At 43.5% G+C, this 24,018-nt stretch overlaps 1 protein-coding gene across 8 annotated transcripts in view; it reads right to left on the bottom strand.

Moving 5' to 3' along the window:
* The window catches only part of Med12l (mediator complex subunit 12L), a 316,360-nt gene that overhangs the window by 228,388 nt on the left and 63,954 nt on the right, over positions 1-24,018 (bottom strand). For all 8 annotated transcript variants that reach the window (XM_087899492.1, XM_085676475.2, XM_085676476.2 and 5 more), the window contains 5 exons: positions 22,778-22,927; positions 21,956-22,055; positions 21,580-21,716; positions 3,863-3,994; positions 1,221-1,347 (listed from right to left, as the gene is read on the bottom strand). In XM_087899492.1, the coding sequence (XP_087755618.1) occupies positions 1,221-1,347; positions 3,863-3,994; positions 21,580-21,716; positions 21,956-22,055; positions 22,778-22,927 (646 nt within the window). The remainder of the gene's footprint in view (positions 1-1,220; positions 1,348-3,862; positions 3,995-21,579; positions 21,717-21,955; positions 22,056-22,777; positions 22,928-24,018) is intronic.

The following is a 24,018-nucleotide window of genomic DNA, read 5'->3' on the forward strand; positions in this document are numbered from 1 at the left end:
ACCCCTCATCTTCCGGCTTCCAACTCTCAGACCACCTGGACGGCTTCAATACTTGCTTGCCCCAAGGCCAGCGGTTCTCAACCTGAGGTCTGAGACCCCTTTTGGGGCTGCATATCCCATATCCTGCATATCAGACAGTTACATTACTATTTTTAACAGTAGCAAAATTACAGTTACAAAGAAGCAACAAAGTAACTTTATGGTGTGAGGCACCACTGAGGAACTGTACAGTCAAGGACAATAGCAATGAGAGCCATTGCCCAAGGCTCTAAGGCCTCCAGAAAACTCTAGGAAAGCCTTGCCTTGTCCCAAAGATCAACTAAAACAAGGTCCCTCTGCAAGACAGCCATAAAAAAAAAAAACACATGTATTTAGTTTGCTATTTTACCTTTTTTCCACAAATCTCTCCCTTCCCTCCTAAACCTATTGCTTCTCACTCTGCCACTTTTGTGTTCGTCTCTGTCTCCCATGGGAATACCCCGGAAAAATGGTGGGCAAGCTAACACTGCTCACACAATCACTTTTCAAAAACTTTCCACCCTTAGTGCCCCTAATAGGTGGCTGTTGATTCCACAAACTCACAGCTTCCCAACAACAAAGCTGGAGGACATTAGCTTAAGGTGATGGAAACATCTCAAGGGGAATGGTGACGCCATGGCCACACCCACACATCAGCCAGCTCCCTGTAGGCTACAAGGCTATGAAGTCCTGTTGCTTTGCTTCCCTCCCTTCTTAAATGGAAGAGAAAACCAGAGATTAGAAAGCAACTCCAACAACAAAACAGTATCATCGCAGTGCACAGCTAAGTTGCACAGGACCCAAATCCCTCTGTTTGGGTAAGAGAAATGGGTGGAGGGGGGGGGGTGACGGGGCAAGGGGCAAGGGGTGGGGGAGGGGGAAGGTTGGGGGGAGATCTAGTGCACCAAATATAAGGGTATGAAGACTTAACTTTTACATTTTAAAGGTTTTTTTGATACTTTATTGATTTTAAAATGACTAAACGTACCCAATGGAAAAAATAATTAATTTCTTTAGTAAAACAGATTATTTTCCATGCCAAGAACTTTACATAAGATGCAAAGAAGAGAAGGCTCAGCTGATAAAGGAAGGAGGGAGGGAGGGAGGGAGGGAGGGAGGGAGGGAGGGAGGGAGGGAGGGAGGGAGGGAGGGAGGGAAGGAGGAAGATCCCTCATCTAAAGTGAAATGCCTTTTTTACTTACACAGTGATGGGGCCTGTGTATCTAAAAATCTTAGCAAAACATTCTGGAAAACAGGCAAGCTAGACCCAGCAAGCGAGGCTGAAGAAATTGACTCTTTCTCATCCAGGACTTCCGAGTCGCCACATCTCTGAGGTTAAAAACAAACAGAACAGTGCATGAGTACAGTTACAACAGGAGACGACCCGCCAGCTCGGATAAACGTCCGAACTCTTAGACAATCGAGTAACTGGGATTTCAGCACCCTCCGAAGAACACAGGCCACAGAGAGTGTCATTTCTCATAGAGGAAACCAACCTCTCCACAACAGTTCAGCTGATCCAAAGAACTCACCGAGGAACGTGATCTGTGTAAATCTGTAATCCCTGCTCTGCAGTGTACAGTAACTCTGCACTATTAATAGAGCCCCCAATGATTCTACAAGACAGTGCAGTTTAAATATTCCTTACTCCTATGCACAACTGCTGGAAACAGCCTAAGTCTACTGCTTTTTCCTGGGCTCTCTGGCACACGGTTACGACTCTGGTTACTTTGTGTTGTGCTTCTGTCAGGAAGATGCATATAGAATGTGTGGTAGGAGCTGTCAACTGAAGAAGCAAACAATTCTTCCAAAAACATTCTTTTGCTTATTTATCATACTTCAACAAAATTGTTTCCTGGGGCCTCCTGGACTCTCCGTGGCTCAGGAAACATCTAGAAAATTTATTTTCACTACTACAGGATTTACTAATCAGGAGGCTGTTTAGAATCACCATTTCTACTCTCTTTGATAGTTCTTTGACTTGTCATCCCATTTTGATCCGTTAGCCTTTAGTTGGATTATTAAGACTATTAAATTAAAATACTAGTTATTCAATCTACCCTGTATTTTCAAAGATCAAATGTTAATGACTCCAATAACAATAGAAATCAATTATCTTAGCCATCTCTAAAAAATGCATGTTCAGATATAGGTTTGGGTTACTTTGACTTTGAAACTGCTGAGCAAGCTCTATGTGAACCTCTTCAGAATGCTACACATGTGCGTATAGATGGCTGCATTATAAATGCATTATAATGCTACACATGTGCATATATATGGATGCATTATAAATGCATTACAATGTTATACATGTGCATACGGATAGATGCATTATAAAACACAGAAGAGTAAACTGAAAATAAGAAGAAACAACCTAGAAGGAGTCACAGGTAAGTGAGAAATGAGTCTTAAGTTGGTGAGGTCTAAATAGTCACCACAGTTAGCATAGGACAGTCTCTTTATGATGCATGGAAGACAGCAGTTGGCTCTTCCTATTTACACCTGAACAGCATCTTCAAGTCCCAATTTCAACAATGCGATCTTTTGTTTTTGATGGCCACAGCTCTGCCAACAGGAGAGAAGACATCTGTGAAAGTGTTCTTCCTGTGTTCACAGGAAGTTACTAGCAGCCCTATGGAGAGCCAGGTCATCTATTCACACCACAACTTGAGAAGCCCGAGGCAGAGCCCTGCCCAGGATGGACACGGTCACTGTTGCCAAGCTCGCGTTCTGACAGGGACATCATCGGCTTTCACTGGTGCTGCCGTGAGGAAAACAAAGCACAACAGTGATGTGGATATGATCACAGGGTGATGGCAGACCTCCCGTCACCTAGGAGATGTCATGCTACCTAAAGATGTCCCACAGGAAGACACTTAATGAAACACCAGAGCTCTGCAGAGAGACAGTGGACGAGAAAATGTTCAGGAGCAGAATTTGCTACCCAGAAGGGACAGCCAGAGCAAAGGCCTGGAAACAAAAGTAAGCTGTACGTGGTGAGAGGACAGACAACCAAGATCAGGGTGAGAATTGCAGCCCCCAGGACAACAGGCAGCAGATGTTATAGGAAAAGGTGGGTAGGGCAAGCAACAGGAAGCTCTGTGGGTCTTAGAAACTCTGTCCACCTTAGGAAGGGAGAACCATGATCAGACCCATTTACACTTCTAGAAGCGCACTCTGGGGTCTGGGAGAGGAAAGGGGAGAGCAAAGTGAAGCATGGGAGGCCAAAGTCATCAGGGTGCGGCAGCTCACACCCATTCCCTGTGGTCACTGGGCTAATATTACTTTAAAAATGTTCACTTAACCCGGCTGTGGGGGCACACACCTTTAATACCAGCACTGGGGAGGCAGAGGAGGGTGGAACTCTGACGTCGAGGCCAGCTTGGTCTACAGAGAGAGTCCAAGGACAGCCAGAGATACACAGAAAAACTCTGTTAAAAAAAAAAGAAAGAAAAAAAGAAAGAAAGAAAGAAAGAAAGAAAGAAAGAAAGAAAGAAAGAAAAAACAAACAAAGAAAGTAAGAAAGAAAAGAAAAAGGGAGGAGGGGAAGGGGGAGGGAAGAAGGATTCATAAAATATGAACCTCGGTGTCACAAAACTGGGTTTCTTTGTTCTTTTCAGATGTTAAAATTTAACTTTAATAGACACAGTTCTTAATTATTCTCGAACTCAAATTATTCAGTGTCTACTTAGATCCTACTACGAGTCTTGAGAAGATGACATATCCCTCCCACTCCTTTCTCAAGACAAAGAAAGCTAACATAATACAGATAAGAGCTAAGATATCCCTCCTTGGAGCAATATTTTAAGCTACATCATACATAAGTAGAGAGAACTGGACCTACCTCTGCCTCAATCTCTGCTTGCCTTTTCTCCAAGAGTTTCGCCACGGCCATGGCTCTGTGCTTGCCAGATCGTTTGCAGCTCACGGCCCATTCACATAACAATGTCACCACCGCTTCATCATTGGGGGCAACCTAATGACCAAAAGAAATGTAGCAACCGAATCACAATGATGCAAGCGAAGGCCTACCCACACCTTGAAGCTTTGTTCCCAAGTTTTACTAACAGATACTTTCAAATCATTTTAACTTAAATAGGAGAGGAAAACCTCACTTAGTAAGAAGAAATCACTTAAAATTCACCTCGGTGTGTAACAACTCCAAGAAAGCCAGAGTTTCCTTAAAGAGGCCTTGACGCTGTAGTATTGAGTTTCACATCCACAAAGGGAAATGACCACTGGACTCCGGGAGCAGCTGTTAAAAAGCCCACATACCCAACTCCACGGTTAGGTGGTCAGCATGTGGACTAATCTGTTTGTCATGTAATCCCATCAGACTTCAAGATGAGTGAGAAATTAAGAGAAACAAACCATGTGTGGCCCACCGCACTATAAACCACAACCATGAAGAGGGAAAGCCAAGCATCAAAAGAATGAAAACCTGCAAACAGACCTGGTCAGCAAAGCGCCCTGGCTACATGCTGAACGGTGTCAGTCTGGGAACAGAGTCCAGCGGCTGAGGAGAGGGTTTCAGGGACCCAAGGGACATGAAACATAGATGGTGGGGTTGAGGGGTGACAGAAGAGAAAGCGGGCCTCTGTGTCATGCCTTGGCTTTACAGCACGCATGCCACCACAACAACCTTCTGGCCACAGGACTGCAGTATTTGTCATGAGCATACACATTATGATAGGAAAAGTAGAGGACCACAGTGTTAGCACTGACACACAGCACGGGACACTCCCCACACTTTAGAACACATAACCTCAAGTACGGTTATGATACAGTTATGAGAGCAACCCCAGGAGGCACAATCACTCACATAAACCAAGGCTTATGGACCCTGACATGGATGAGGAGTCCAGAATAAAAATGGATGGGGAGTTGTCGATACTAGCAATCCATCCAAATCCTAAACCTCTTATTTCCCTTTCCTAGCAGTATCAATTACAAATACTTCTTGGCTAGAGGGAGGACTTTGGGTCCACTTCTCTGTTCAGAGCTGGGGTTCTGTCTGGCTCGAACCTGTACAGGTCTGGTGCCTGTTGTCACTGTCTGTGAGTTCCGACGTGCACCTGCTACACCTGGAAGACACTGTTTCCCCAAAACCCTTCACCACCTCCAGCTCTTACAATCTGTCTTTTCTTCCACATAGGTCCCTGAGACTTAAGATGAGAAGACATTCCATTTAGGGCTGACTATTCAAAGTCTCTCTCTCTCTACACATTGTACAGATGTGGGGTCTCTGTGTTATTACTCAGCTCCCATAGGGAGTTTCTCTGATTTGGATTGAGCAATGCACGCTTCTAGGGGTACAGCAATATGTCATTGGGAGTCATTTTATTGCTTTGTTCATTTAGCAAAATAACACAGTATGTTTTCTCCTGGGCCTGTAACCTTTCTAGTATCAGGTCCCAGGTCACTCAAGTGTCGGGCATCCACACTCCAGGGAAAGCCCCATGTCCAGGCGTAGCCGGCTAACACAAAATAAACTCCATGTTTTGAGGAGTTATTTGTTGTTTTTGTTGGTGATGGTGGCGGTGGTGATGGTGGTTTGGGGGTTTTTTGGGTTTTTTTTTTTTTTGGATGGGGATCTTTTTAGGGTTTGTTTTTTTTCTTACTGGTTTTATGTTGGCTTTGATTTTCATTTCTTGGGGGTCTAGATTTTGGATTTGGTAGGTCTTTTATTTGTTTGTTTGTTTGTTTATTTTGAGAGAGAGCACACAGGCACATCTGAAGTTGGTTAGGTAGGGAGATGAAAAGGATCTGAGAAGAGTTGGGAGAGGAGAAAACAAGATGAAAATATACTGTATGAATGCATTTTTAAAACTTAAAAAAATGCTCTAAGACTTTTCTCCATAGTTTTAAAATTTCTCTACATATGTGCTGTTATTATTTTGGCAGACACCTTACAGGGAGCTCTAAGTCTCTTAATTTAAAACAAAGGATGGGCTGGAGAAATGGCTAGTGATCAAGAGTACTTCTTCTTGCAGAGATCCTGGATTCAATTTCCAGCATCCCCATGAGAGTTCACAACCATCCATAATTACAGTTCCATGGGATATGGCCCCCTCCCCAATCAATATGGGAATCTGCGTCCATGTGGGCATAGACTATATGCTGGCAATACATCCATACACATAAGATAAAAATTTTAAAAAATAAGCCAAGGGAAATAGTTGAGATAAATTTTGATTATGGCATTTAAATTTTAGAAGACAACTGTGAAGATTTTTCTGGGTGAAATCAATAAAATGCAAATGCAGGGGCATGAGGTCAAGCCAATTCAAGAAGCAACAAGTCTGAGTTCAAATTATGAAAGAATTTAAACAGTTGCACTAATAGAAAACTGACAGCAGCATTTTAATCCAATCAGTAAGGAGCATTAATGAGCATTACTTCCACATTTTTAGTTATCTCCTTTGCTTCTTCAAGATCAGATAAACACCTATTGTTATAAAGGACAAGTACTTTACTGCTGCAGCCTCAGGCCTGACAATTCGATTTCCTTTATCTGTTATCCTCGCTATATATGATTTTACAGCTAACAGAAATATGCTACAATACATAGGGTACCCTGTGTGTGTTCAGCAACATCTCAACAAGGTGAGAAACACTCAGTTCTACTGAAAGAACAACAGGGGAGTCACAAAACTACATTCCCTACTCTGCACACAGTGGCTTTACCATCACCCACTTGGGCATACATCCATGAACAAAGACTCAGTGCAAGTGTGAAGAATGCTTTCCATGTGCTCCCATGTCGGAATCCTTAGTCACCAGTTGACAGAACTGTTTGGGAAGGATTAAGGGTGTGGCCTTATTGTAGGAGGCATGTCACATGCCTCCATGTGATATGGAGGTGGGTCTGAGGTTCCATAAGCCTATGCCTTTCCTAGTTAGTGTGTTATGGTTGTGTCTCACAATGTAAGCTCTCAGCAACTGCTCCAATACCAAGTTTATCTACCTGCTGCCATACTCTTCACTGTAACTATCATGGACCCTCCACCTCAAACTATGGGACCTGGTACAGGAGAATTGTCTGTATTCTGTCAATCATGTTTTTAAATAAATGCTGATTGGCCGGGCAGGAGGTATAGGTGGGAAAACCAGACAGGAAGTGGAAATGATGCAAGGAGAGCAGGAGAATTCTGGGCAGGAGTGGGAAGAATCAACTTGTAATGCTGAATTCTGTAACATGAAGGGGCCTGCTTTTTGGGGCTCCCTCTCCTGCCCAGATCACCGAAGCAGCAGGATGTGAGCTGCCCCACTGAAAAAGGTACTGAGTCACATGGTCAAAATCGATCAGAAAAATGGGTTAATCAAGATGTGAGAGTTAGCCAGTAAGAGGCTAGACCTAATGGGTGAATCAGCTTTATAACTTACAGAGATCTCTGAGTGATTTTCTTGGGGCTTGCCGGCTATGGGGAACTGGGCAGGATAGAAAACCCCAACAAGCAGGCCCCTTCATGTTACAGAATTCAGCATTATAACTTACTGAGTCCTCTGTGGTTGATTTTCTTTGGGACTAAACAGCTGTGGGGTACTGGGAGGCACAGAAACACAAACAAGCAGGCCCGGCCTTTTCATGTTACAGGGACCCAGTAAATAAACCTTTCTGAAAGTTGTCTTGATTGTGATGTCTTATGACATCAATAGAGAAGCAAGCAGCTAAGCCAGCAGACAAACCCGGTAAACAATGTACACAAATAACATACAGAAGATTTGGAAGACAGGGAGAAGACAAGCCTGGTCCCAGTGCCTACAGTGTCCATGCAAGAGGGTTGGAAGCTATGAAAGGTAGGAAGACATCCTCTACCAGTGAGAAGACAATGTTAGTAAAAAGCTGATCCCAGAGGAGAGAGGCGCTCTATAAGGCCATTCAGTGAGGGAACAGGCCTGGAAAGGTTCAGTGCAGGACAAAACTAAGACATTTACATCTTGATAGTCTCAATGCTCACAGGGTTTTAATCTAGACGGAAGAACTACAGTTTCATTTGATACTTTTACAGTACAAAAGAAAAGTATTATTTTAAAAGAGAATGGACCTGGGCCATGAAGGAAAATTACAGGCTTTCTGATAAACAATAATAAATGTAACAGACAGGAAAGCCCTATTCAAATACAACAAAAATCAAATACCCTACTACAAACTTTGAGTATAACCCCTACTCTCATGACTACTGTGTATCGGACATTGTGTTCTGCCCTAATTAGGTGTGACCTCATTTCACACAGAAGCCTGAATATAGCTAATGTTCAAGATATGGTGAGAAATAAAGACCGACATCCTTTGTCTATCCCAGAACAAACCCCCACACACACTATCAAACTCTAAATCACCCATGACTGGCCACAAGGTAACCCCATCTCTACTTGCTCTTTACAAGCAGCTGGTATCAAATGAAGCACATTCCAGATCCTGATTTGTTAAAATCCAAGTTCATTCATTCTGTATAACTTTAAAAAGCAACAACAACAACTATGCCACTATTCAGGTCAGAAAGCTGGGTTTCATCTTTCTCCAAAACCCACACCCCAACTATAAATGCCTTGGACACCCTCTACTGTTGCACCCGATTATCCCTGTAGTTCCCCAGAGCTCCAGAGAACTGACTTCAACTCCATAATGAGGCTCAGGGATCCTTGCTGACCAGAGAAATTCTAAGAATGCATGTAGGTCGTCCTACAACCAGATTTCTAAAAGCCTGCTCTTATAGGGATGCCCCTCTGTATACTGTGAATATGTTTTATTACCATTGATTAATAAAGAAGCTGCTTTGGTCTATGACAGGGCAAAATATAGCTAGGCTGGAAACTAAACAGATACAGGGAGAAAGAAGGCAGAGTCGAGGGAGACATAAGTAGCTGCCGGAGAACCAGGATATGAAGTAACAATTCATGAGCCTCGTGGTAAAATAAAAACTAATAGAAATGGTTCATTTAAATTGTAAGATCTAATTAATAATAAGTCTGAGCTAACAGACCAAACAGTATGTAATTAATTAATATTAAACCTCTGAGTGATTATTTTAAAAGTGGCTACGGGATCAGGCAGGATGAGAGACCTCTAGTTACAACAGCATCAATCAAAAATTCATGCAAAGTAATTTTACACAAGTACATAAAAGGCTGAAAATGCAGTTACAGTTCATATTACCACGGGGGCCGCACACTGGTGTTTGAACAGTAAATGTAAGAAAGCTACACAGCAATTTTAAAACTGGAAACCTTCCTTAGCAACATACTCTGTAAGTAGTGCCCATGCAGGATGATGTTATTAAGTGCAATGCTGGCTTAGGCTAAAGAGAACCTTTTCCAGAACTAATATGTTTCATAGAAGGGTTAGAAAAGGGTGTAATGAAACAGGTGGACCCTGTATTTCAACTGCTTGTTTCTTCATTTAATATCTATGGAACATGTTCTTATCGTGAGGTCCTCTTCTAAGCACTGACTATAAATGCATTCTCATATTTTATTTTAGAGGAAAAGAGATCGGTAATATCCTTGTGGATATTATGTCTATTATAGCCACACAATCTTTAAAATGTTAATATAATTTGTTTCAGTAACTCAATCTCTGGGGGAAAAGATATGGGAAAAAATTTAAATGATAAAAGAAATGTGTGCTCCAGGCATCTGCAGGGTGTGCCACCAAGCTGATGCTCCCGCTGATCCCTGCTTCAAGGACTGGCAGTGACTTGGGTAATGGAATAAATCACAGAAACGTGGAATGACTTCAAAGGCAGACAACTGTGCATACAGAAAGTTCATGGATAAAACAGTCCGTCTTCAATAAAGGAACTACAGGAACGTTTCGGGGTGGGGAGTTGCTTTTGGAGGCAGTAATGGGTAGGTTTTCATACTGGTATAATACTAAACTTTTACAGCATTCACCTCTTAGCTTTTCAATATACACAAGCAAACAGGGCACACAAAAATGGTGGGTAGGAAGTATAGCACATAAAGGTAAGGGCAGGGAAAGGTGTGCTAAATTATCAGGTCAAGCCCTAGCACCAATTAAAATATGTAATCAGAACAATAGACAGACTTAAATCCCAGTCAGACTGAGCACATACCACATGCCTTTTTATCCCACCACTCAGAAGAAAGAGACAGGCAAAACTGTTTCAAGCCAGCCAGGTCTATGAACTGAGTTCAGATCAGCCAGAGCTGCAGAGTAAGACCCTGTCTCAAAACCAAAAACATCAAGATGATGATGACAATGAGGAGGAGGAAGAGGAGGATAAGCGATAATTTCTGGCCAAAAGATTGGATTAGAAAAAGAGAATGTTTACAAATGGGGCTTAGAGGCTCTTACTGTTTTATGTGCATAAATTCTACTCTTCCACTCTAAAGCAGCTGCTGCTAGTCTCATTTTACAGACAATTAGGAAACACGTGCTGTAGCATGTTGATGCTCAGCCCTACAAGGAAGCAGGTCCTAGGAAGCTGCAGACCAGTCGACCACTATAGTCTCTGGACTAGCCCCAGCTTTCACCTCTAACCTGACTTAACATGCAGGAGTCAAAAACAACGGACCACTGAGGCTTTTGGCACACAGGAGACGGATGGCAAAGAATAGACCTCTGAGATCTTCTTTGATACGGGTGTTAGACAACAAGGAACACTGAGGTCTTGAGGCTTTGACACACAGGAGATGGGTGTCAAAGAATGAATTACTGCGGCAGCCTTGAACGTGCAGGAGATGGACAACAAGGAAGGGACCGCTGGGGCCTTTCTTTTTCTGCAATGACTGCCAGATCACATGCTCACACAAGAGCAGGAGTCCGACTCTCATGCTTGTTCAGACATCTACTGCAGTGTGTCGGACAAAGAAGGCTCAACAGATGGTTTTTAATCAAGGGGTAAAGCAACACGCTATGTTACATGAAACCAAAAAAATGTTAATAAGTGCACTTAGCATGAGAAAATGTCTGACTTAATCCAACAGATGATTGAGAACAAAAAAGAAATCTTCCTGCTCCTTGCTCACTGGGTCAAGGATGAGGCCCTTAGCATTATCACTTAGCACTACTGACACTTTCCTGCTAGAGTCAGGGAATAGGTGAATAGAAAGACATAAATATGTGAAGGAATATGAACATTACTGCAGTCCACATAAACTGCTTTACTTCCAAATCAGAATTAACTGGAAAACTATTAAAACCAATTAACAGTTTGGTATCATAAACAGAATAAATGTATTCAAAAAAGGAATTGGTGACATCAAATAATAAAAGAAAATTTTAAAGCCATTGCAGAATATCACAGAATATATTCCCTGTTATTTCATCCTCCATCTTGTCATAGGTAACTATCAATACACACAAAAACACCTAAGAAATCACATAAAGATATGAATCAAAGTTAACAGTAGTTATTTCTGGTATGAGAAATGAGAGAGAGAGAGAGAGAGAGAGAGAGAGAGAGAGAGAGAGAGAGAGCACTACAACATGTTCTTGCCCAATGTTTTAATAATAATGCCAAGATTTTTATAGTTAAGCTGAAGCCCTAAGTTGAACTTGTCAAATGACTAAAAGCAACCAGGCTATACAGTTGAATATCAGACCCTGGCCATGTGATTCCAGAGTTAACTCCTAAGCCTGCCAGGCAGGAGAGTGTGACCACAAGACAAAGTTATGAGTGGAAAGAAACTTAAGATAGATAAGGCATCCATGTACAGTGTATGTGTCAATCATAAGAAATAGTTTCTAGAATGGGAAAAAAATCCAAATCTCATAAAGGTCTTTCAAAACAGCACTGACAGTCTGGACTGGTGAACGTGGTGCACACTCCTAGTGGTAAATCTCCGACTATTTCAGGAACACACAATCAGCTTTTACGATGCTACCATCTCCAGAATGAGTGCATCACAATCATGAAGAAAGTCTTCCAACATAGATGGCACGATAAACAAGCATCGAATTGGGCTCTGGGTGTCATTCATTAGCCTCAGAGTCTATAGCAAAGTGAACTAGGGATCCTCCTTGTTTGCACAAATATAGGAAACAAAACGTCAACTCAGTCAGATGCTGGCTTCCTGGAGAAATCAGAAGACATCCGGTGTGTTGGTTTGTTATTTTTAAATACTTAGAAATACTACCTAGATTATACAGTGATATCATTACAGGGAACAGAGAAATAAAAGAAAGTGACTGGCTACTGTAAGCAACAAATGACTGCAAGGACTTGAGGCCGGACACAAAAGAAAGTTCTCAATAGTTCTTTAATTCCAGACTAAAGGGATGTGCTTACATATGAAATCAAGCACTTCATATCAAAAATGGTCACATATGAAAATATTATTTGGAGAACAGCACCAATAACCCATTCAGACTGACACACAAGAGACTAGCAACAGCCAAGAGTGGTCTGCAAGCTGAGACACATATGGGGCACAGAGTGAATGTCTAGTTGACATGAACCGTACAGGGTGACATTCCTAAGCATTTCTAAACATAAGAATCATCATATGAGGTAATAAAGTACGGACTGTCTCTGGTAGGGTGAGAGGGGGACCCAAGGGCTATGGGGAAAAGACAGGAAACAGCCAGCTGGCCACACCCATGTGTGCACAACAGAGGGTTAGTCAGCACACCTGTAGAAAGGCGCCGCCTGATCGCACCTCTCCTGCAGCCGCCTTCCGCCCACCTCCCTTCCCATCCTAGTCACTAATAATACCTTGGAGCATTCAGTGAAAATGTGTTTGCCATATATGCGAGACACGATGGCAGAAGTATGAAAGCCCCAGCCCTGTGACACTGGGGGCTCTTGCTCGCTGATAACCACCTGCAAATGACTGTCAGCACAGTAAGCTGCTGCCTGGTTAGAGGCCTTGGGGTCCCATTTCTTGGACATGAAATCTGATTGCATCTCAGCCAAAAAAAAAAAAAAATCCTTTGTATTGGTGATGTAACACATATGGCATTTGTTATATCTATGGACATTTCCATAAGCCTATTTTCCAGAGATATTTGAGACGCCTGTTTTGTGGTTGCTGGTTTTTTCCTGAGGGGTGGAATGATAGAGGAAATTTTCCTAGTCTTACATCCTTTGGATCAATGCGGACAATCTTGAGATTTTGCAATGGCCCAGAAACTAAAGGTTTGAAGCAGAAGACTGCCGTCTTCTTTTTAAGTGCAGAAGATGAAGACAGCACGTCTGTCGGTTCTGACAAGAAACGATGCAGAAAGGAAAACGAAATGAAGACAACACTTTGGAACATTTGAATCGACAAGTCATTTATCGCACTGAGATGAGAATAAATTTTTCCATCCTTCACTTAATTATCATTTCTATAATACAAATGGAGACAACAGAGCCCTAGGAAGCAGAGTCACTGAAGTCATGTGGTGAGAATTATAATTGAAAACTAAATCCTTCCAAAGACCTTGAAAAGTGAGTATCTCCCATATTTACAATAACTGAAATACTATACTTAGCTTCCAAAAATCACCGTATGGTATAACAAACCATATTATGCATGTTAAGGAAAATGAGAATGACATGTAAATAAGAGAAATAAAAAAAATTCCAACATTTTTATTTGGTTATTTGCTCTACTGCCTGACAAACAAAGTTGCCTAGCCATGAACACAACCACTGCGGTTAACCAGCACTACCAGAGGAAGCGGATTCTAGTAGCAAGGCCACTGGACACACAAAGGAAATGATGCCAAGGGAATTCACAAAGAAAGAAGACTAGCAGCAGAACCGGAGTCAAAGCGCACTGTGAACTGGCATAGACTGCATGGAATAACCACCTCCACACAGTTCACCCTCAACACGCGACCTTCCTGTGCGCAGCTCTATACGGCACACCCCTTAATCCCAGCTGTGTGAAACGGTGACACGAGACTGGAGGTTCAAGGCACTCTTGAGTGACAGGGTGAGTTCTTGGCCGACTCTGACAACTAAGCGAGACACTGCCTCCAGCTTTAAAGGAATAAATAGAGGGCCAGAGATACAGTTCCATGGTACAGCACTTGCCTAGCATGTGCACAGCCCTGAATTCAATCCTCGGCCCCGCAACAATCACAGTTTACAGCGCTTCAATTATCAAAGAAGCTTTAGGAACTAGATTACTCCTACATGTGAATGTGCCAATATCGGTATGTACGACATTATTCTAGCCATCATAAAGGCTGCCCCAATTACATCTGACACTGATCTGTTCTGCTTTACTATTAGGTAAAATGATTTCTAACAAGAACTATAAAGATTCAAATCTATGAGCTAAGTGTGTTTCTATCCCCCCACACTAACGAACTGGGTGTGAGCTTGGATAACTCAAACAATAAAGACTCACGTCTATCAGCTGAGTGTGTTTCTACGCTCCCACTAATGAACTAGGTCTGAGTTTGGATAACTCAAAGAATAAAGACTCCAGTCTATTACCTGAGTGTGTTTCTATCCCCCCACTAATGAACCGGGTGTGAGCATGGGTAACTCTGAGTGTGTTTCTAGGCTCCCACTAGCGAACTGCGTGTGAGCTTGGCTAATTCTTCTCTGATCATGGATTTTCTCATCTACAAGATATAAAAATAAATTCCACAGGCCAAAGAAAACTATAATGCAATGACACAGGACAAAAGGCAGAACCTAGGGCATAAAAAGTACTATATTAAAAAAAGAAAAAACAAGGTTAGTAAACAAGACTTGCAGACAGCCATGATGAAATACAGCTGCAACTGTAGCATTCAGGCAGAAGAATGACAAACTCGTAGCCAGTCCAGGCCACATCGCAAGTTCCAGCCCACTATGGGCTACACAGCAAGACTATGATGAAAAATAATTTTAAAGCATTTTTTAAATACCTGGAGGCTAGAGGGATGGCTCATCCATTAAGAGCACTTGCTGCCCTTTCAAAGAACCAGAGAGTTGGACTCCCAGCACCCACACTGGCTCGCCACCACCTCTAACCCAGTTCCAAGGGAACCAACTCCCTCTCTGGCCTCCACAGGAACATACCTGTGGCATATACACACAAAAATAAATAGATAAATAAATAAATAAACCCTAAAGAGCCTTTAGTCAGCGAGATGGCTCAGTGGGTAAAGGTGTTATTCTCTACAATCTGACGACCTGAGCTTGATCTTGGGGAGTCACAGGGAGAAAGAGAACCGACTCTTGTGTGCTCCAGTCCCCACACATGTGCTACAGAACGCAGACACACACGTGTCCACACACACAATAAATAAAGGTTCTTTAAAAAGGGAACTTGGAAAACCCCACGTTCTTCCCGTCTCTTTTGCTTTCATGCTCGCCCACTACGGCATGCTGCCAGACACAAGCACAGAGCCACAGCGCCAACCAACGGTGGGCTGAAGCCTCTGGAACTGTGAGCCACTAGGCAATTGTTCCGCAGCTTGTCAGAGGGCTCAGCAGTGAGGTCAGCTGCCACTAAGACTGAACACTTGAGTCTGATCCCCTGGCTCCACAGGGTAGAAGGGAAGAATCGATCTCTCCAAGTTAAGGGATCTCCACAAGTGCACCACAGACAGACGGACGGACACAACTGGTAAATGCCAATTAATGCAATATAAAGTTGAAACTATGTGTTTCCTGTTTACTCACTGTATACATGTCTGGACACAGATTTTGTTTACCCCAACTGCTACTATCAATGACATTTAGCTATTGAATTTAAGAAAATGTTAATTCTGAAAGATCTGTGGGACCCCTCAGTGTACATGGACCTCAGCAGGAAGCCATCCACAAACATTTCCCTTGATCTACCGGTAGGAACCCTAGGCTGCTTCTGTAGAGCTCATGTCTTAATAGCCCCCTGTTGGTGGTGCAACTGGATGGTGCTGGACCCTTCAGGGAGTAGGGCCTGGTGAAGAAAGTATCTTTAAACAGACATCAGGACCCGGGCCCACTGTTTCCTCTCCCTCCTGCGTTCTTGAGGGTGCAACATCCTTCCGTCCATGGCGACTCAGCTTCAAACAATGGAGGTGAGGAACCCTGGAACGAAACCTCGGAAGTCACAAGCCAAGGTAAGTCTCTCCTCAGTTAAGCGTTCTGCCACAGCGGTGGAAAGTTGACTGGCATACTTGACGGCTGCACCACTTGACTGATACTTTTAGAACGGGACTTGTTTTCCTTCTATTAACAAAAGTAAAACGAGCTTAAGCATTTGCACACACACGAGCTATTGCACAGCATTGAGCCACCTCACCCCAGACGGGTCCCCCTCCTCCCTGCATGCAAGTGCTTCTTTACTGTGCAGAAATAGGTTACAAAAAACAAAAAGCGAAAAATCCCAACAGGCCCTGGCTGAGGCTTATGGCTGAGTGGGTTGTACAGTGGATATTTTTGCATGCGTCCATCGAACTCCAAGACACCCAATATAACCCGTCATACTACATTCATTTCTCCTGTGCTAGCTGCCTCCCTAGATTAATGGGTCAGTAAGAACAGCAGTTACTGCTGTCTGGTACCTAGTTACATGACAGGCACCACAAAGGCTAATGTCGCACTGATCGTGGTATCACATCATTTTACATCCTCCAGGAATGAAATGCCCCCTTTAAATGCCCCTTTGCACATGTAAGCACATTATCCATGGGTACCCGCGACGCCTGCTGATTTCACAGCTGAGGGGCTTCCTGTCATCCACGCCCCTGCCTCCAATTGCAAATCCCCTCTTGTCTGTCTGGTTCTACGGCAACTGTCAAGTGGATACACATTTCATTAACCTAAGCACCCTCTCTCCTTCAAAGCAAATCCTAGAGGTGTATCCTCCTCCCCGGTACTGTACCAGTAGTCTTTTTCATGAGCACAGAACCCCATAGTGAGTAATATATACGTCCTCGGAACCCAGGCACGAAGTCAGGAACTAAGGATGTGCTGGGAGGCACGAGACACAGACTTCGAGATCACAGAGCAAAGGCCTTAAAAAGGCAAGTGTGCACCAAGCACAGCCAAGGAGGAAGCAAAGCTCTTGCATTTTTGATGACAGTAATCAAGCAGAGGGCCTAAGCCTAGCGGATTCAAGGGAAGTAAAGTACATGCTAAACCTGAAACTTTAGTTACCCCAAAACTCTAATCTTTGAGCACAAACCGGTATGAGACAAATATCAACAAGAAACCATGTAGGGTTTGTGGTTTGGGGTTGGTGGTGATACTAGGAGCAGGGACGGAGGAAACGCCCATGATGCTGCAGTTCTGACGCGCTCTGCCTGGCGCAGCTGGCCTGGTTTCTCCATGACTCAGTACAAAGCCTGTTTCCTGGGATCCCAGAAAGAGAAGTGGAAAGTAGCTTGCTCTGCCCCCTTTGGACCTTCCCTTTTACCCCTATCCCTGAAGCACCCAAAGGTGCAGCTGCCCCTGCTCTCACATCAGCCATAATCAAGGATAGAGGCCAAGAGGAAGGAAGTGGTCCAAGAGCTCTGCAAAACTGAGGGGCCCTTCCCACCCAGTTGCTTGGCAATGATGTCACCATAACCGACTCACTTAGTAATTGGAAGCTGAGGGCCTCCACCGACCGCTGCGACTCCCCTCCTGCGGCTGCTGGGCCCTGACACTCCAGCTCATCACATGGTAGGAAAGCACTGACAACTTAAAGAAGCAAATGCCCCAGACACATGCATCCATGGCTTGGAAGTAAAGCTGAGTTCAGGCAGGCACAGCACAGACCTGCTGCTTGGCCTACGAAGCTTATACACAAATCCCGCTGCTCCATTTCTGCCAAAATGTTGGCGACCCAGACCCCAGCCAGTCTGTGAACAGCCTCTTTATAAAAGCGGTTCCCACACCAGGCTACACCACAGGCCTCACCACTGTCAAACACTCTCTGCGCTCTGAATTACACACTAGCATTTCTTTATTTTACACGACACAGAGTGGAAAATTACCAGATACAGAACTGGGGGGAAATATAAAGGGTTTTGAGGATAATTCCCCGCCTCCTTTGCCATAGCACTCAAGCCGACACAGGCCCAGCAGGTCACAGGGGGGTCAAGGGACAGAGTAGGAGAAGGGTACATCCCGTGAGCTACCAGAGGCCCGGGCAGCGTCGGCTCGTCTCGTCACAGGCAGGACCTGGTCTCCAGCACCCTTGTCTGTGCACTCGACTTTCTAATGAGCTTCCACTGATGCTGAAACTGAGGCTGTGCTCACACCTGGACAGGTGTCCTCCCATCTCCTACAAGGACGAGAGAACTAGATTTCCCCCTTAGTCATTCCGAATGGCAGAGAACGGAGGGGCTGGGGGCTGAAGCTTCCCCAAATGGGATGGGGAGGACAGTCCCAGTAAGAGCAAACCTCAGACCACGGTGACTAGAGGTCTTATCTACCATCTAACATGCTATATCAATCCTAGACAAACTATGAAGTCAAGAAAAAGGGAAGTGTTTTAAAGACAGGACATAGGGTTCCAGGTTTTAGCCAGCCATTCAGTATATTCTGTCTCAGCAAAGAACAACTGCGACCTGTTGGTTCTTCCAACGGAAGATAGGCAATAGCAAATTTTGGGACATACTTATAATCTGTTTTATAATCTCAAAGTATTCCTGGTCAAGCGTTATATAATTATGAAAGAACTCCAGGCACACGGCTATGAGCAACTTGCTCTAGGCCACGCAGCTATCATTCAACGTTCACGTGTGGATTCCAGACACGTAACAAGTAATCTCTGAACCAGGCATGGTGCATACACCTGAAATCCCAGCACTAAGCAGGCATGGTAGGGAGAGGTTGAGTTCAATGGTCTGCCTGGGCCACAGAGGGAGACCCTATCTCAAAATAAGAAGGGTGAGGAAGGGGAATGGAAGATAGGGGGGAAGGGAAAGAATAAGGGAGACAAGAAAAACCCAATAAAAAGTAAATGGAGAAGTAAAAGACTGATCCACTTATGTATGTATGTATAATATATATATATATATGTTTATGTCACGTGCAAGCCTATACATAAATAATTACCTTAATATAAATATACAATAAATATTAAAGCCTTATTTTTAAGTGTTAATGTTAAATTCTATAGAAGAAGCTATCCATCCATGTAGCCTCACAACATTAAAACGTATTGTGAACTAAAGGCTAACAGTACCACGTTTGTCTTACTCAAAAGTAGCACATTAACCACAAGACCACTCGCATCTCGTTGCGGAATGTAATCAATATTTGATCTAATTACTGCTAAACCAAGCCAACACTTGCATTCCCCCAAACTGCTAAAGCATCCAGGACTGGGCCTGGGGCCCACATTGCCCTCTAGTGGCCAAGAACTACCACACAGGCACAGCAGAGAATGAATGTCTTCCTCAGAAGGTTCAAACTCTCCCCTGCTTTCTCAGATAGGCCCTGTTGTGGTCTGAATGAGACTATCAGAGGTACACATGTTGCAATACTTGGTCTCCAACTTGTGGTGGTTGGGAAGGTGGAACCTTTAAGACGTGGAAAACCTTGCCGGAGGTAATGTCACTGACTTTGAGTTGTATCGCCTGGCCCCATTTCCTGTTCTGCCTACTTCTCCTGTGGAGATGAAACCCCATCACTCTGCTTCTGGACTCGTAGGCCAGCCTCAGGCTCCCGCTGCCATGCCTTCTGCCTGTCACAAACGGTAGGAACCCTTCCGCACTGTCAGCCCAAATCAGCTCTTTCTTCCCTAACTTGCTTTTTGCCAAAGTGTTTCATCACAACACAAAACTAATTAATATAGATAAACAGATGATATATTTTAAGGAGAATTCTCACTATGACTAACTTGGCGACCACACTAATCATTTTTTGTTCATTTTAACACAGAATAATAAGCTTTTTAGAATTTAACCTGACAGAGTCCTTGAACCCAGTGCCTTGTTTCTGGTACCTGCTGTGAAGTAACCAGGCTTCTCAGAGAGTGCTGGAACAGTAGAATTTTATCAGAAACATTGTAACATAATCTCTACCCTTGGTAAGGCAGCCTCCCTAACACCAACTTTTGCAATTGCTTGTGGGCAATTTGAGTCTCCCATGAATGACTGCGGCAGTACTCAACCTGGGGGCCATGGCCCCTTTGAGGGCTGTTTATCAGCTATCCTACATTATTAGATATTTACATAATGATTCAAAACAGTAGCAAAGCTACAATTATAAGGTATCAACAAGAGTACTTTAAGCAACAGAAGGAACTATACTAGAGAGTCACAGCAATAGGGAGGTTGAGAACCACTGGACTAAGACTTTATTTTTTTTTCTTAAAGATTTACTTATTTTTAACTTATGGGCATGAGTATGATTCTGCCTGTATGTTTGTTTGTGTCTCACGTGCATCCCTGGTGCTTGTGGAGATCCCAGGAGGTTATTGGACCCTTAGAACTGGAGCTACTGATGGCTCTGAGCAGCCATGTGGGTGCTGGAAACGAGCCCTCTAAAAGAGCAGCTGACCTCGCAACCATCTCTCCAGCCCTGAGGCAGAAGCTGTAAGTCAGGACAGCACGGCTGAAGAGTTCTTGATGGACTTAAGACAAAACACACAGAACAATGCTGGCACAAAACCTCAGCACTGCAGACAACTCGCATCCAAATGTGAAAATCTCAGTGGTCCTAAACCTCTCCCCTACTACACAGACGGAAAACGTCCATCTTTGGGCACAGGAACACCATGCCCCATGCCTCCCCTCAGTGAGCTGACAATCACGTGGACGCCTCTGCTTTCCTAAGGACAGAACTCATGTCTGCAGAGCCTTCTCAGAGACAGAAACGCCACTCAATGTGAACCATGCTTTCAGCACGCTGTTCCTCTGTGGATATTACGACCGTGAACCTGTTTCTGATAAGAAGATAATGGCTAAAATGGCTCCCAAACTATTCCAACGGAGGAGTACTATGGGGTGTGTGTCAGGTCCCGCCTGGCAAAGAAAGCATTTTGGCTTTTTCATTGTTTCAGCTTTCCATAACCCCAGGACCAATGCCGAGCTGAACAGACCAAAGAGAAGTAAAAAGTTAGCTACAGTCTTTGCTCTGAAGGTTGGCTAATACTTACTTCAGTATTGCTTTGCATCTAACACAAGCTGCATATATGAGGAGCAATTTTTTCATTATAAAAGTAATATTTATTTCTCTGAAGACTTAGAAAGAAAAACAGGCTTTGGAAATTTTATATTTTACATGCGATTTAAATTATATGCAAAATTTAAATTTATATTGCAGTTCACTAGCAAAACAATCTTTTGATAGGAAAAAATAAAGAGTATAATTGTTATGACTATTCAATGACCATGGCCATATATAGCCATGTGCTGCCCTCTGCTGTGCTACAGACTAAATTACACCCCCAAACTAAAGCCATATATCTATATAAAGTCAATCACTAGACAAGCCACGTACTAAAGCTAAATGCTAGAAGATGATAAAAGGTAAATAAAGGTCAATAAAAGATTTCCCCATCAATATATTACGAGAGCCCCAAGCCAATGTGTGTTTTACTGTAATAACGGCGCGTCTCCCTGGTCCCAGAAGAGAAAGATTGGCATTGTGCAGGCTTTTATAAGACATACATCATAGTAAAGATGTCACATTTACTAAATGAGAAGAAAACAGGACAAAAAGGAAGAAAAGCAATATGAACTACCTCTTGGCTATCCTTGTTTTGGTTCGCCCAGAAAATTTTATGATAGAGCGTCTCCATCGAGTTGCTGGAATCGGTGCGGTCAAAGCAGTGACGGTCCAAGACCTCCAGGGTGTGTAAAACCCGACTAATAGTCACCCCTGGATGAAGAAATTAAGGAAGCGATTAAATGAGTTGAAGTATTCGAGCATTAAAAACACCACTGCACAAGGGAGGGAGCTTTGTAACTCTCAGCATATACTACCAAGGAGCTGCAGGAACTGAAGTAGGCATTCTGAGCAGCCAGGAGCTAAAGGCCTAGAGCTCCCTCGTTCCTGAGTGCCTTGCCAGCCCAAGGAAGACAACATGAAGCTGACCACTCTTCCGCGGGATACGGTACCTGCTGTCGACTCCTGACACTTGTCAAAAGACCACCGGACCTCTACTGCACGGCCTCGCTGTTTGATCTGCTGTTCTACCTCATAAATCCTGGCCCGAACCTGGAAGATAAACACTTCAAATTAACTTCTTCTTGGAGACTCTGAATGGCTGCCTAAATCACGTCAGGGCTTCTACGTGAGTAGCTCATCCTCTGGCGAGTGACAATCTCTACTGTATCACAGGCAACCTAAGTTCCTGCATGAGCCATGCATTTTTAACTTTACAAGTGATGGTTTGATTCAACAGTAAATGCTTATAAAAACAAACGCCCGGGGGGGAAATGTAACAAGTGAAATTTCTTCACAATATGTAAGGCAAGGCAGAGTTCGAGTATCTCTGAGCCACTGGTCCAAGCAGGAAACGAATGAGCAGAACTTCAGTTACTTAAGGAAGCAGCTCAGAGAGAGGCAAGCGTTTCATGCTAAGTATTAGTCATAATCCCAAGGCTGAAGCCGCATTATGTCTTGAAGCAAATAATGCAGCACAAATAAAAATACACAACAATTACTAAACATCACAAGCTATTATTCCAGGGCTCACAGTCGGGATCAGACTCTTCACCAAAACTGCTGGGGTAGCAGCTGCCTGGGTGGCAGAACACTCTATGAACATTGGTGTTTCAAAAAAAAAAAAAAGTCAAGAAAGATCCAAAAAAAAAAAAAAAAATCACCTAGAGTCATGGCAGAGCTGGGACAGTCACTACGGTATCTCAGGTGGCCCACCATGCCCAGGCGCTTCTGGGAAATGAAAACACTCATAAAACAATGAAGCAAATGTCTACCTGCTGATTGAAAGCCGTATTCCCACCCGGCATGGGGAGGCTGGAAGGGGCAACCTGCAGCAGATCCAGGGGAGAGCCTGGGTTTGCGATCTTATTTTCGTTTGTGGAATAGTTCCACACCAAGGCACTTGGGCAACACAGAGTGACAGTCTAGAAACAAAGCAGGAATATCCCAGACATTTAGAGGAAGGAGAAAAGTATTAACAGCAACTTCAATTAAAAAAATGGCAGCAGGTTTCCTACAGATGATCTTAAAATACAAATGTCATTCCCCACTCCCAGCTACCCAAGTGGTAAGACAGGACTTATGAGTCATCAACACAGCTACCGAGAAATTAGTGGGATTTATTACCTAACAGTCCAACAGAGGAAATGCAGGCGGCTGAGTAAAATGTAATATTTGTTACTTTCGAAGGAATTTTTTATAGTTAAGCAAAAAGAAATACACTTAGAATATTAATTGCTAAGATTATACTTTTTATTGTTTTTAAAAAACTCTGAAGTAGTGTGTCTTAAAGCTTGACAAACACCCAGCAGATGCACACACACACACACACACACACACACACACACACACACACAGGAATCATCCAGTGTTTCCATAAAAAGCCGGACAACAAATATCTCCAGCTTTGTAGACCACCTACAGCTTCTGCCACACATTTCCCTTTGGTGATTTCAGTTACACAATAAAAATGGGAAGCCTATTCTTGGCTCGCAGGCTAGATCTGGTCTAGAGATTAACTCCCCCACCTGTACCCTAAACTTTTTGTGGACACTGTTTTTAAGCTCAGCCAGATTGTACGCAGCGGTCCTTAAAAACATCACACCTGTTCGTGAGCCGGGTGTTGCTGGCTTAGCTTTATCTCAAAAACGTCAATCAAAAGACAAATAAATGGCACTTCCTGTATCTCAAGGCTGGCTCTGAGAACGGAATGGCTTCATATGCCACCGCTTAACACAGTGCCTGAAACCAAACTTAATACAGTGTGAAAGACATTTAGAAAGGACAGGACCATGACAGCGGTTTTGCTGCTTGCTTCTGTTTCCAGACTATAATTTTCTGCTGTTCTTTTCCCGTACACCAACCCTCCTATTCTCCTTGACAGGCTCTCCTCGACATCTCTCAACTATATGTGCCTTTCAGATCAGTAAGTCATTTAACACCAGGCGCTCTGTGGGCAGCCTCACCCCACCCCAGGTCTGCCCTCGTCTTCAGAACTAGAAATGTACCCATCTCT

The sequence above is a fragment of the Myodes glareolus genome, chromosome 20 (genome assembly GCF_982192425.1).
Source record: "Myodes glareolus chromosome 20, mMyoGla1.1, whole genome shotgun sequence".
Classification (NCBI taxonomy): domain Eukaryota; kingdom Metazoa; phylum Chordata; class Mammalia; order Rodentia; family Cricetidae; genus Myodes; species Myodes glareolus.